The sequence below is a fragment of the Xiphias gladius genome, chromosome 24 (genome assembly GCF_016859285.1).
Source record: "Xiphias gladius isolate SHS-SW01 ecotype Sanya breed wild chromosome 24, ASM1685928v1, whole genome shotgun sequence".
NCBI lineage: Eukaryota > Metazoa > Chordata > Actinopteri > Istiophoriformes > Xiphiidae > Xiphias > Xiphias gladius.
In genome coordinates, this window is record NC_053423.1 from 18,552,505 (window position 1) to 18,567,749 (window position 15,245).

At 40.5% G+C, this 15,245-nt stretch overlaps 1 protein-coding gene across 3 annotated transcripts in view; it reads right to left on the bottom strand.

Annotated features, from left to right (window-relative positions):
- samd12 (sterile alpha motif domain containing 12) overlaps positions 1-15,245 on the bottom strand; it is a 101,588-nt gene that overhangs the window by 50,245 nt on the left and 36,098 nt on the right. For 2 of the 3 annotated variants that reach the window (XM_040122284.1, XM_040122286.1), the window contains exon 4: positions 11,373-11,513. In XM_040122284.1, the coding sequence (XP_039978218.1) occupies positions 11,373-11,513 (141 nt within the window). Of the gene's footprint in view, positions 1-10,314; positions 10,340-11,372; positions 11,514-15,245 lie in introns of those variants that run through there. The other variant, XM_040122285.1, reaches the window with a different exon arrangement.

Consider the following 15,245-nt stretch of genomic DNA (forward strand, 5'->3'; position numbering starts at 1 on the left):
TATGAAAAATAATTAATTTGACCTTTGCTTGTAGCAAGAAAAAAGAGGGAAAGAACGAAAGGGAGGAGATAGAGGGGAGGGTGGATAGATGGAGTCAAGGAAGGCCTAAGGAGGAAGTGCCTCCACAGAGGGCAGGATCCTGAGGAGAGAACTCGGATAATGAGAGCTCTATGCTCCCCACACACAGGAGCAAGAGATCTGATTCACTGAAAAGCCCAAAGGAAAGACAGTAGTCACCTTGAGCTCCTTAAGTCTTCAGAGTGAACAGATTCAATAAAGACTTTAGAGTAAAGATAGTCAGACACTCAGAAAATGTGTCCTGTTGGCCCTCCTTCACTAAAAACCCAAGCCATATTGACCCTGCATGCTCAAAGTGGCGGATCTCAGTTGTTTTGTTCAGTTGAGCAACAGATCAGATACAGTCTGTATTATAAAAGTTTCAACAGTTTAACCCTGCCATTCCTGCTATTCACCAGAATGGCTCATGAAGCGATTTGTGTTTCTTGCTGTTAGTGAACATATCAATGGCTCTGATCCTATCGAGCAAAACAAGCTATAATGTTTATTCTTAAATGCTGTAATGGCTGTCCAAGCTACATGCGTGAATCAAATTTAAGTATTCATAATTTAGGTTTTGTTAATTGACTCCTGTGAAGTCAGAAATGTTAGCAACATGGTTTTACTTGAGTAAAACCTGAGTAAATCGCTTTGAGTAAAGGTTTGTTGCTGTATCTTACTGATTTTTGCCTATGTTATTCAGTGTTTAAGATGCTGTTGTGAGCCCAAAGTTGCTGTCAGTGTCACCAAAACCCTCTCAGATTTCACTGATTACTTGGATTACTGTCCTGTAATGGGATATCTTATTTGACGTCTTCAGAATTCCAATAAATTGCATTTTGTAACAGAAATTTTCCAGGCAAACCTAATGTCTAGGTATGTAGAAATTGTCATGAATCTTTATCATTTGCATCAAATATTTCTTGATTTTTTAATAGAACTGTTTATCCTGCAAAAAGAAAATGTGCTCTACATCTATAATTGAAGCTAATAAGAGACTTTTGAGAGTCAGATAAATGCAAGAAGCACAAAATGGAGTTTCTGCTCTACAGGTGTAAGCATTAAAGGTAAATGGGATCCGATGGGATAGATTTTCACATCTATTAAAAGGGCACCCTTAGAGGTGGGTAGGTTGAATGTGAACCAGGTATCTGCTAACGACGCTGCCCTTGCCAACAATCTGGCCCAAAACCTGGTCTCCAAGTCCTTATCCCAGATCTACCTTTGTGTGTTTGGCTTAAATCTAAAGTTTAAGCAGTTCCTGAGTGTAAAAACAAAAACTGGATGTACGTCATGTTTACAGAGCAACTGAACTGAGGCTGAAAATCTTGTTTTGCTGATCTCCGGTGGTTTAACTTTTGCCTGTTACAGTGATGTAGAAATGTACTTCAGGGTGTGTCAGTACCCTGTGACATCATTTTTGCATGAAGTCTGAGGTACATGAGACTTGAAGGCTTTAACCCGAGAGTTGTAACTTTTTCAGCTTGGTTTTTACATTACCGCCTGGATGCAACTGAACAACCAAAGATATATATGTATGTTATCTAAATTAAGACCTGGAGCCACAGTGTTGTTTGATCAGAGTAAGTATGGTGAGTAAGAAAGTTAGTATAGTTTGAGTATTTGGGAGTACACAAAACTAAAGGCTCCAAAGGATCATTTAGCAGAGACACGCTAACAATGTTCTCCCCTCAAGCCAGTTAGCATTAAAAGTTATTGATTTGTCTGCTTTTTATCCCACAATCATCAGACTGTAAAATGAAGTGTTAATCTCCTGGCTGGGGAAAATGTGGAACCCACGAATGTGCAATTTCTAGCCTTTATTTGTGCTTGGCTCAGTATAGTCTCTCTAGTCCTTCACGGTCTTGATGTCAGCAAACTTTACATGACGATCTAGTCAGAAACCAGGGAAAAAAATACAGAGCCCGACATCCTGCGCAGTGAAGATCTCTGACTGAAGAGATTTCCTCTGTGAAGCATTGGATTCATTAAGGTGCTCGGAGCAAGGGGAACCAAGGACTACTAAAGCACAACAGGAAAGCCTCCTTCATTTACTGCTCCAGGGCCACAGTTGTCTACTAAAAGCTGTCACTGAACTTTTTCACCCTGGAACAGAAATTTAAACTACTGTATCTGAGATTCAGGCTCAAAGAAGAGACTGCAGCTCTTCCCGTCTAGAAGCATATTTGTAACCTACACCTACACTATGTCAAAAAAAACCTAGAAGACGACTGAAATGTTTAATCGTTTACTTCATTTGTGAATGTTTCCCTTTCACAGGCTTCGTGAATTTACATGAAAAGTACCTCTTAAACACTAACATAGTACCAAAAAATGTGAATCATGGATTGACGCAAATAAACTTCTCACCATTCTATAACAAATGTTATAATTCTGGTGGACAATAACAGTAACAAATGCGCAAATCGAAGGAAAGTGAAACTGTAAAGCATCTATGTCTAATTTCTCTCAAAGTTGTCTTCATCTTCTCTTTTAAATGAGACTCTGTTACAGTAAATGAAGCATAAACAGCGAGCCTGTGTCTACATTCAAAGATTAGCACTATGTACTCAGAAAACCATTTTCAGAGAGCTCTGTCAGCTGTGTAATTCAAGTTTCTTTTAAGAGTGATGATTTCACAAGCCAGTAATAGCATATTTACTGGCATAGGGCTGTTATTGAAAACTCTGAAATGGTTATAAGCATGAAATTGAATACAGAAGAAGAATTTTTATTTATTTTTTTGAGAAGGGGAGAAACACGACGTCTTAAATGCTTCCAATCTTTGTATTAGAGTTAATTCAGAGAGATTCACTGCAGTCACTAGAGGCTTTTACCCACAAGCATTTGAACGGTTAAACGCAATTATTAAAAAAAACAACCTGATTAATTACAACATTCTCATCCCGTCTCTTCCATTGTCTCATGGTCGGACTTTTTAAGCTGTCAGAGGCGTTAATATGAAACCATAAGTCACTTTAATTTGACGGAGGAGTCACAGATGCATTTGTTATTCACCCTTCCCTCTGCATTTTGTTTCATCGTTTGTTTCTATGGATAAAGGCTAAATATAAACTGTACAATGACTGTCTCAAACAAAGGCATCTACAAGAAAAATAATGAATTGTCTAGACAGGAGTTGTTGGTTCAACTACTATTTTAAGTCACCTCATAAAACTCTGTTTTATTGGTTTTCTTCTGTGTATTGATCTTTTATTAAATATCCATATTTTAATATTCTACCTATTTTTTTTAAAAATGTGTTGACATTTTATAAAAGCTTTCTTTCTGTTGATTTTATCTTTTGTTTTCATTTCCTTCTGACTGAATAAGGCAATAGGACAGCTGTAGGTCTACTTGACAAGGGCCCTCCGACAGACAAAAACAAGGTTTAATTTTTTTTTTTTTTTTAGTAACATGCTGTATAGGGATTTTCTATACTGTTTTCAAATGAAAACCGTACAACTACAATTTTGTCGATACTCACATTTTAAGGAGGTGAAGGAGGACATGCGCCTTCCTTGATGAGTTGGGCAAACATTTTAGATATCAGTTAGATATATGCATGGTAATGAAGCCGAATACAAGGCTACTTTTTTGTATTTCACGGGAAATTGGAAACTTGAGGATGAAAAGAGACATTTCACCACCGTAGAGAACAAATTCATATTTGATTTTATTTTTCATTTCGTGCCATTTCATTTTGGAGGAAAACTGTTTTCTTCTGACAGCAATGACATTTATACTGTTTATCTGTGAACCCAGCAGAGTGAATAAAAAAATGGATGTGTGTGAGCATGAAAATGCAACATATATACTGTATACTGTATATAATGTGTCTCGTGTATCTCAGATAATGAAACGCAACATGCACTTAACTAACCTGGTTTAAACCTGGGTGCAGGATGATGCTTCAGGGATACTTTCAGTTTATTTTCTTTAGACCAATGCCTCTTCTAATTCCTCTGTCGTGTCATGCCTCCTGCCCTCTGTATACTGTAGTTTATTAGGTGGTGATGATGAAGTGAAGAGGATGAAGGACACTCCGCTGACACCGTCTTGATTGCATATGAAGGTTTATTACCAAGAAGTACAGCGTCAAATCAAACACTTGCAGATCTGCTAGTGAGAGGGGGTGAAGCCAATGAACCACTCTCCAGCTCAGCCTTGACCACCGACTCTTAAATAAGGCTGCTGTCTTCCCAGGCCACGTCACCAACATATGTTTTAATCATAAAGTGTTGCCTCCCTTTCCAGAATGCGAGGCCTCCTCTGAGTCCCCCCGATCTAGGGCCTCTATGATAACACATAAATCTATCTCCGCATATTTAACCATATACCTCAATACCCATTTAATTCTTCTAAATGCTTCATAGTATTTCAGAAATCTCTAACAAAACTAGACAAGTTGACTGGTTTTTTTATTATAATGACATTATGAAGAACATGTACAGCATTTTTCCTTTCACCTGTACAGTCCAGCAGATGCTGTTGTGCAAAACAAGTTGCGTAGTTGAGTAATTTAGACCCAATCGAGCAGGTTAGGCTTTGTCATAATTTATGACTTCAATTTGACTGATGTGTTTGCTTGACTGCTTGTTATATTTATGCAGCTCATTCACCATGTGGCATTATTATGTCAACATACCATGTGCAATTAATGTTAACCACTATTAATGTCATGTGCAATTACGTTCCATATTTTTATTTTATGTATATAATCCCATACAACGCTGTCCAAACAAGCGTTTGTCAGATTGTCTATCAGCATCTGAAGCCTTTTTTTAGTTTCCTACAACGGACAATCCAAAAAGAATGCCCTCTTTACCTTGAGCTGAGACAGTGCACATGATTTGAAATTTTCTCTCTTTTTTATTCTTCAGGCAACTACTTCTGTCACTTTTTTTCTTGTACAAATGAGTGCAAATGTCAAGAATGGTGACTGAGGACAAATTGCTCAGAAATGTAGGGTGTTATCCCCATTTGAATGACTATCACGTCCTCCCCCAAATGCTTTGACCTGACGAAGATCCGACTGGGGTCAGGTCGTCATCTGACTGGGATCGAAACGTTGTCTTTTTGATTAAATTTTGTGGCTTGGAGTCAGTGTTTAGTAGTTGCTTCTTTTATTGATGCTTTTTAATATCCTCACACCTATACGTGATGTGTATATAATTACACTTCTTCTATTGCCTAGTAACTGCCAGAGTAGTATTGTCTTGAGAATATCATTGCCCAGTTTGACCTGGTGTTGGAACCTGTGAGAATCACCTGTTTTGCTTTTCATCCCCGTCAAATGTCGCTAACCGTGATTGTGATCATCTCGCTAGCGTGACAACAGTCCTGTTTGTTTATTGTTACTGTACAAAATTAATCAGATTTGCTGCTCTTGATTTTCCCTCCCGTGCATACAGTAAGCCGCCCCTGCGCTGCTTTATGCTGTCACGGGTGCCCTAACAACCGTTTTCAGAACACCACATTATGCTGAGTACGAGATATTTTTGTCCGATAAGATGGCCACTGTGTCAGATTAGACGATTATAGAGTCATAAATTCTTGCCGTGACTTGGCTGAGAGATAAGACAGACTACATGTTGGTACCCGACAAATCATAGCTTGCCGTCTTTCACCACTTGCGTAGTGTCATCAGATGGATGTGCCAGGGTCTGATGTCAGGGAATAAGAATATCGACCACTGTATACTGTATATATACCGTATACTATATACACAAGCTTATATTGTGTAGTCTCAACCCGGTATTAGTCCATCCATGCTCCCAAAGTAAGTCCGAAGTGCCTCTGTCAGGCTGCACACTTGATACTCTGAGGCCGTTGTTGGGTATCTCTTTCTATTTGGAGTGCCTCATTCTGCCTCTGTTGACTGTAAGCAATGAGTCTCCACTCTCCATCGTCCCCGTGGCAAAGAGAGAGACAGAGAGCGAGAGAGGGAAAATCTAATTATTTTCCTCCCATGGCCCCGCAAGCCTTAAAGGTTAATCACTGTCCGTCTAGCTAATTCTGTCTGGGTACACTGCAGTAATTACAACACCTTGCTCTCGCTCGCCTGCTCTCTCACCTCTTCTCTATTGCGTACCTTGCTTGCTCCAGCGCTCTCTTCGGCAGCCTCTCTCTTTATAGATAGTGGATGTCTCTCTTACTCTATCTCTCTTTTTCTATGAAGATGGTGGCCCTCTCGATGTGCTCTTCTCTTTCTGACATAGACCTACATATATACCTTAAATTTAAAATAGTGCCTGGCTCCTGTACTTTGACTGCAGAAAGCACCAGGACTTTATTTGAAACAGGCTTATATTACAGACAGGCCTTAGTATATGATGGTATATTTTTATCATATTTTACTAAGACATCTAGCTATTTTCCAATCTCCTGCCACTTTAATATGCTGTTTTCTGCAGCACCCTAATAATCAGACTGAATTGCCTCTTTGTGTTCAGCTGATTTCTTGTCATTTTACTTTGTTTAGCCCTTACAGTAGCGGGTGACAAATCAGCCCCGCAAATGCCACTTAAAGCAGTTATTTTTCATGAAAATCAATGTCCATGTCGACTACTTTTCTATTCTTTTTAGGATAGCTATGAAGGCAGACAACATTGCCATTCTGTATCCTGTCTATAAAGCTCCAGCCTGATCCGATCTATTGCTTCTTAGACTAGAAATAGCCGTCAATGCGCACAATAATATACAGTAGGTACAATGATCACTGGACAAACCAGATGTGTGTGCAGTAATTCAGAGGTGTCTTTATCTGCTGTCGTGCTAAATTTAGGATAATCTGCATTTCCACATCACTTACTCCAAATGTAAAACAACACAGTCATGTCATATTCACCACTCTGCTGCTCTGATGTTCACGTTTAACAGAAATACTGTTCTAGATCCCCCACACACACACACACACCCCGTGCTTTTCATTTGGCCTTTAGTAATTCAGCTGTTATTTGAAACATAGCTACAGTAGATAATCTACATATAGATATTTCATAGAAATAGACTTGTATTTGTCTTCCATACGATCTCAGAGGGAGGAGGGTTTCCTTTTCTCACCTCCTCTCTTTCTCACAGTCCTCACTCTCCCTATTCTCTGTCTTATCACCACCTCTCTCTCCCTTTCTTTCTCATTCTACCTTCTTGTCACCTATCTTCCTCTCTTCCCACTCTTCTCACCATGCCTCCTCCTCTCTCCTTTTTTCTCATCTCATCACCACTCACCGCCACCCTCTCCCTCTCTCTCTCTCTCTCTCTCTCAGCTTCCTACTGGTTAGAGATGAATTCCCCCCTAGCAACAGCTTGAGGAAGTGCACCCTGGGTCTAGAAATACTCTACCATCTTTTCTCCTTCCAATCTTTTTGCGCCCTGCCAAACGCATCTCCAGAAATGACAGCTTAGGGGACTTAAAAATACTTCTGTTTCCTTCTCCTCCTTTTCTAACTGTTCCACTTTCTCACCATTCCATCGCATTCATTAGTTTCAGAGATATAGTAGCTGTTAAATACAAGAAGCTATACACAGTGGCTTTAATAATGCATAAAACAAACACCAATTTCCAATAAAAATGTTTATATTTCAAGAAAACTATTAATTTATGTTAATTATTCCTTACAAGACCCTATCGTCACTCATACCAATTTGTTATTATTCACTGTGGTGTTATGACTTTCCACATAATTCATGTCATGCAAAATGTGTGCACCCAATTTTCTCAAACAAAAATATAAAAAAGATGTCTACATTTCTTCTCACCCACTCTACATCTTTTCTTTAACTCTTGCATTTTCACATTCACTACATCCACCATATTTCAGTCTTTCCTGTCCCTCTGTCCTTCCTCCTTGAGGCCAAGATAGGCTCCACTAGCAGGCTGCATCCTGCTGAGGCGAGCGGCCTGTCGCTGCTGAGGCTGGTGGGCTGTCACTTCCCTTATCATCAATGCGGAGGAGAGGAGAGGAGAGGAGAGGAGAGGAGAGGAGAGGAGAGGAGAGGAGAGGAGAGGAGAGAAGAGTGTGGAAGATGTGACAAAAACATTCGGAAGAAAAGGGATGGAAGGCTGAGAGTAGCCCTTAGAGAGTGCAAGGCAGAGAGTTAAGCTGAGTGATGAGAATTCTCTAATTTCCACTTGCTAGGGGACCAGAACAGCGGAAAGGATAGAAGCTGCTTTATTAAACTCCGAATGTTTTCCAAGAATTTTAAGGAGTGACAAAAATCCCTAGAATATGTTTCTTGGCCCCTGCGGCAAAGCCCTGTTTGAGAGTCTGTGGGCAGACGGGTGCTGATGGTGGTAGTGGTGGGGGTGCAGAGTGCTGCTGGTAGCAGTGATAGAGGAGGGCAGCTGCTAGAATTGCTGAGGAAGAAACAAGGGAAGCTGAGAATCACGGGGTGAGGAGGAAGCCAGGCGAGGATGGAAAATAACAGCGCCTGGTTGTTGTTATGAAACAAGATGATGCATTGTAGAATTGTGAGAAGTGCATTGTGTAGAAAGCAAATAAATGAGGTTAAAGTGAGAAACTGCAGGGTGCCATAGAGTCTATAGGAAAAGCTGAGAGAGGAAGGATGACAGTGGTCTCTTTTGTAACACAATATTATATTTTTTATACACACACACACACACACACACACACACACACACACACACACACACACACACACACTGTACGTGCGTGCGCATGTGTTATCATGAAATGCAAATTCTGTAAAAAATGTCAATCAGTTTTATGACCAAATTGTATCTTGTGTGAATATGCAGCACTTTCAACTCTCTATTATTATAGTCTGGATTTATACTTACTGTATTTTACTGTAATAAGCACATTTATTATATTCATATATTATTCTTATATTACATTGAAAATAATAAAGTTATAAATTATAGTCAAATTATTTGCTATAATTGCATTATGGTTTAGAAATATTCTATAAATTCCTTATATTCTTGAAATATTATAATTTTATTTGTTATATGTAGTTGTTAGTGTGTGTTTCTAATAAAATATACTTTAGCTAGTAATTGCTACAAACATTTTACTATCTACTATCCTCTGTGTTCCTCTGCTGAATATCCTTAATAGTAACAGTTAAGATAATTATTGATTACTGTCTACTGCTCGGTTACTTGCATCTAGATGACACCGACCTGACGACTGTGTGGAAAATCCCCTCCTGTTATTGGACAGACTTTGTCAGTGTGAGGGATGGTGGGTTCAACCGTTAATCAGTAATATTTTCTAAGCTCATTTTCTGCTGGAAAGTCATTTCTTAATAACACATTGTGAATTCAGAGAACTCTACAGTGTTCCCTTGCAGATCTTTCTCCCAGGCGCTATAAACTTTTAATATTTGCTTATAATTAAACTGACTGTTTTATTTTTTTGAGTATTAATAGTGTCAACACGTTGCCTGCAGTTGTGACGGTATTTTGTTCTTCTGTCAGCGCGTCAGCATTGATCATCCTCATGCATGCGTTGGAGTGAAATAGCACCAACACTGAGATAAGTGTCTTGCATAGAGTACGTACTCTCAATGGACTCTACAGTTATCCTGAAATGTGCTGCGAAACAACCTTACAGCTTTACCTGCAGCTTATCACTGCCCAACCCGTACAGGTAAGTAAAGTTGTCAGTCTTAAAAGGTACCCTGTGGAGTTTTTTTGATCACTTGTAGCGGTATGGTGCAACGTTTTGCATGAGGATGCACACACACACACACACACACACACACACACACACACACACACACACACACACACACACACACACACACACACACACACACACACACACACACACACACACAAAAACCAAACACACAAATATCCATGCATGTGACTAGACGGACAACACAGTGCTGGTTTCACACTATTCCACTCATATCCGAAGCACTGTTGCAATGAACCAGGAAAGGCAAGGAAGGAAAAGACAGATGGATGCAAATAATGTAGGTTTCAAATTTGTTTTTCCAAATATCAGCTCTGCAAATGTTCTGTGAGGAGAGAAATGCATTCAGCATGCATATTAGGCCCCAATAATACACAGAATGTATCTTGGTAAATGACAGTGGATGTAAACGTAACTTACAAAAAACAGGCTGCCTAGAAAGTGACATTTGCTCGTTCACACAAAATAGGTGCGGCCAGAAGTCTGGGGTCTGCTTGTAGAGCTAGCTGGTGATCTGCTGTAGCTGGCGAGCTAACTATCAACTTGATAGCCGGCCCAGGCCAGCTAGCGCTAGTCAGTCACAATAGGTCCTGGAGATTCTCACTGTTTTCTCTCTACAGTAATTCAACACAGCACAGCATTATGATCTCTCTTGCAAACAATTTCATTCAATTAAACATTATCATAACAGAAAAACAAAACTCTCTGCGCTAACAAGCTTGATAACGCACAGTTAGCACACTCTTCAGGTCGATAGCATTCCTCGGCCTTTAATGAGACAGCGAGTGGTAAGTTCAGTTTTTTCAAAAGCAAACCATTGCTCTTTTGTGGAACAGCTTTTACAAAGACAGAGGAGGTTAAATAAAAGTTGATGCTGCAACACAGCTAATAAGCTATGGCAGCTGCCTCTGATTTGGACTCTCCAGCTCTCCGTCCCCTCAAAGGTCAGCACTGTGAAAACAGCATGCTACCGGTCAACAGCGCATTTACATATATGGTTGTGCGCATAGTTCACCAAAGTCGAACGCTACACGTAACATTTGCACGCATTCATTTCTTGAGCGGATGCTCAGATTGCGGTGATTCCAAAGGAATAAACTGATTTCACCATGAAATTTCACCTGATGAAACTCTGGTGCGTCCAGGTCTCAAAGTTGCACCAGGTAACTATGTACTACAGCACGACAGCTCTATACAACAGTAGGAAGTGGCGTTCAACATCGAGGAGTCATCACATTTACCAGTCCGACTGGTCTGTGATCGCTTTACACCAAAAGATACCAAAAGAGACAATTTGTACATGTCTCTTGTACTTGCATCATTATTTTCGAATCATTACTTCCTGCGGGCTCTAAAATGTGCAGTGATTGCCATGACTACAAATGGCATGTGCATAAATACTTCACAGTAAATGATTTGAATATTTATCAAACTGTGATATGTCAGTCTCCTTGTGAATAATCTTTAGCTGTGAGAGATACGGATACAGCATGTGCTCTGAAAACCCGGAGTCTTGTAAAGCTTGTTTGAGCAAATTAAATGCCAGATTTGATTCACAGTATTATGGTGAAATGTGTAGAAAAATGTGAGTATATTGAATGCTGGACCAAGTTTCATGGACGAAAAAAGGGGTGCTGGAAAGTCTACCTTGTGTGAGAAGTTGAAGGGTCCTGACTTCCTCCCGGACACGGAGCTGCAGGACCTGCTGCAGGATGTGCTGCCTCTGGACTTCCTGCATGATACCCATTCTTTCCAGCTTTCTGTCCGTCAATCTCATTAGAGCCCGCCCTAAATGAAAGACGACAAAACAAAAAAAAACAAGGCTGACGGTTAAGAGACAGAAAGGAGTGGGAAGCCAGTGGGAATTCAGTATGCACTGCTGGAGACACGCTAAAAGGGTACCGTTAAAGCACTTACGTCAGTGAAAGAGCAGAGTGAGGGAAGAGGAGACACACAGACACAAAAAATATGTGGTCAGAAGGTCGTAGTTGCATAAATTGTGTATTGCATGTTGATATCAAACGATGAAATCCTGACGCTTTTCAAGGCTGCGACATTGTTTCTGACATAAAATCAAACTGTTTTATGAGTCTTTCCCTATTATGTGACCAATAAGTCTGAAAATTTCTACTAAGCTCAGCGCAAATCAATGTGAAGCATATTGTTCTAAAAACACACCATGTTGCACAGAAATATTAGCACTGCATATCCCTTGAGCAAATTCCCTCACAGCTCTTCCCTTAATTGCTAATCCTTGTATAAAATCCATAATTTAATCACTCAATCAGTTTCTGTGAAGGGGATTTGGGCTGCTGATAAAACGCGAGCAGAGTATAGTGTAATTATTAACGCTTGTTATGAGTGCCTTTGTAACGTGGGATGGTAAGCAGATAGATTGATAATTCAGGGTAATTACTAGGCATTAGGTCCGACCCCGACAGCTCCCTTTGCCCCTTTGCCCTGATGGCTGCCTGGGCCGAAGCGGACTCCTGTTGGTGGACAGCCGCGGTAAAGACCGGTCCTGATATGCTCAGGAGGTTTGCCTGTCACATTCTTCTCCCTCTATCTTTTTTCCCCCCTTTTTTTCATCTCCTCCAAGTCTGTCTGCGGTCAGAAACATGAAGCTTCATTCATCACTGATGCGAGATTGAAAATTGAATTCACATACATCATATTGTTGTTATAGTTGCTCTTATGCAATGCCCCCTTTTATAAACAACAACAGAGAGGAAGGCAGACTTGATCATTTCATGTCCCTTGACTTGTTTGGGTGATCTATTTCAGATCATTAGGACATGCCGAGCCCCACACTACCACTTTGCTACCACAGCACAAAAGGGAGTAGTTGGGAAAGTTAAGTACCCTTAAGTGTTAGTGGTATAACTTCAGCTGTGTTAGGCCAATTTTCTCCTGCCTTAACAAAAGAAGCTCTTCACTCTGAGCTATGGCCAGATGGGGGTAAAATGCCAAACATAGTTAAGATACTTCAATGCAAATGGCGCTCAAAGTACCCATTACATAAACACTATAGAACTAAATAGAGTTATAAAGGCTCAGAAGAGAGGGAAACATTAAATGGGAAGATGGAAAGGCGGAGATTAGTGAGGTGGAAAGAGAAAGTGGACTGATGAATCAAAGGTGGGGCAGAGGGCAGAAAGTTTGGGGGGGGGGGGACATGCAGATTGACGGAAGAAAACCTATGCGTAGATAAAGCATGCTGTTATAAGTCTATAAATATTGACCAACCATCACTTGGCACCTCATCGTGTAACCAAAGATAGATCGGCATGGAAACAGAGGTTGACTTTTTCTCTGCTTCAGTAATGCCTCTCTTAAATAACAGCAGATACAAGAGATACAACACAGCTCTCTAACCAGGAGAAAGACAGACGGCTTACACAGTATCCTTGCTAATGTTTATATTACAAACACTTTTGGGATTATTTATTCATATGTTCACATGTTGACATGGAGAGAGTATGTTTCCTTCAACCCTGGTGTTTTGTTGACACTGGCTTTAATCATAAGTCACACATGTCAGTCAAACACTGCTGTAGGAAACACCCTGCCACAAACATATCCAAAGGGCGCAGTATCCTGTTTTGGAAAAAAATTTAGATTGCATTTCCTTACAGAGAAAGTGTGGAGAATTCAAGTTTCTGATGGACTTCTAAATGTATATGGACCTATGATAAAGTAAAGAAGTTTAAAGGTGATAAAACTCTTTCAAGTATGTTTTTGGAGCATTTAATGACTTTCCAGGACCCCAAAGAGAACATTAGGGTTCATGAAACCTTCCGGTTATGATCCAGAATGGGTCATTAAAAGCATTTGGCGTGAATGTTTAATTCACTAAAGTTGCAACTACGATTTTAATAAATGAGGCCTGTTATCCTTTAACAAATTTGTAAGCGTATCAGTTCGGGCAGGTGGATTACTGTGGATGCCTGGAATATGAGAAGCTCGCCAATGACGCTGAACAAATTGCCAGTTCTCGGCGGTGGGTGCCAACGTGCTGCTCCTTCCGCTCGGCGAGGCAGTATCAGCAGGGTGGAACGGCTTCTGTAAGGAGTCCAAACTTTCACTCTCTTGCCCTGCAGTTCTGAGTCACTGGCATCGACAATCCCACCAAGTCTCAGCTGGGAATTTTTCAAACCACAATTAATACATCGGGCAGTGTAGCATGGCCGTGAGGGGGGGAGGAGGAGGGGTACAAGACAGAGGAGGAAATTGGTCAAAAGGAAATAAATGTGGTGCGTGAGGGAGAGATGCTTGCGAGAAGGTGGTGTCTGTCTGAAATTGAGAAAAATTGTGAATCGGCTGTAAAAGGCACCACACATACAAAGACGGAGACAGGAGTGTGGAGTCGGTGGCCTCATTTGGCAAATCAACGCAAAATGGGAAAAATAAGACATGGCAGAAAATCATTAACTCTTGACCCAAGACATATATTTTGCACTCTCGCACTGTAACACTGTTGCCAGGGAACTTAACGCGGGCATCACGTGCGATCTCCAAAAGCAGAAACTCCTTTGCACAGCATGTGCGTTGTTTTCTATTTGTTTCCTATGCTTCTTGTCTTTAGAACTATGCCGGGCACTTGATTATCCTGTGTTGTGGGAGGAGACGGAAGAGGAAGTCCCACAGACCAACAAGCCAATCATCAACTGGGTTTGAGTGTTTGCTGAGCCTTGAGTGAGAAGCATGCAATGGCCTTAGAAGTTTAAATTTAGGCAAGTCTATGTTTAAAGTTTCTGCACTTCCTTTTATTAACAATGGAACTATGGTGAGACAGGAAAGAGAGGAGCGACATGGTCCAAGGGCCCACATCTGGACTAAAATTGGGCAGATTACAGTTATGCATACCCCTGACCTCTGCTCTTTCTATACTTTATACCAGGGGTTTTAAGGTGGAGTTGCGGTATGTACCTGAAACCGAATGCTTCTCTGCAGTAGACAAAGCAGAAGCAGGTACCACAACGTCAAGATGTGTTAGGAAAAATCTGTTTCATCTCATCTTCTTTTTTTTTTTTCCAAGTGTGTCGAAAATATTTTGGGAATTTTTTTCTAATTTGGTGTTTTTTTAATGCACAGATTGAAAGTGTGAATAAAAACAGGTGGGTGGAAATCTACTGTCCTACCTACAAAAAAAACCTACCAACATGCCTGTCTGTCTTCCTCTCTACATACCAAAATAGTGAATCTTCCCCGTCCTTCCTTCTCTCAAGCCTTCCCTGCTTCCCTCTCTCTCTCTCCTGTCTCACTGCTTCTACAATTTCACTTACCTATTCAGAGAGCTTCTTGACTACCATGCTTATCTACCCTCCTGGAATGAGGTAAATAATTTCTTCCCCTCTTTCTGTAAGGGGGTTAGTGGATCCAGACAGCCAGGAATATGAGCTGCTCCTACTTTCACTTTACTCTGAATATTTCTGTACTTGACATATTTCTTTGATTCCTGCTGTTACCTGAAGCTTCCGCCATCTTTTTCTGATTCACATCCAAGAATCTGGATTTTTA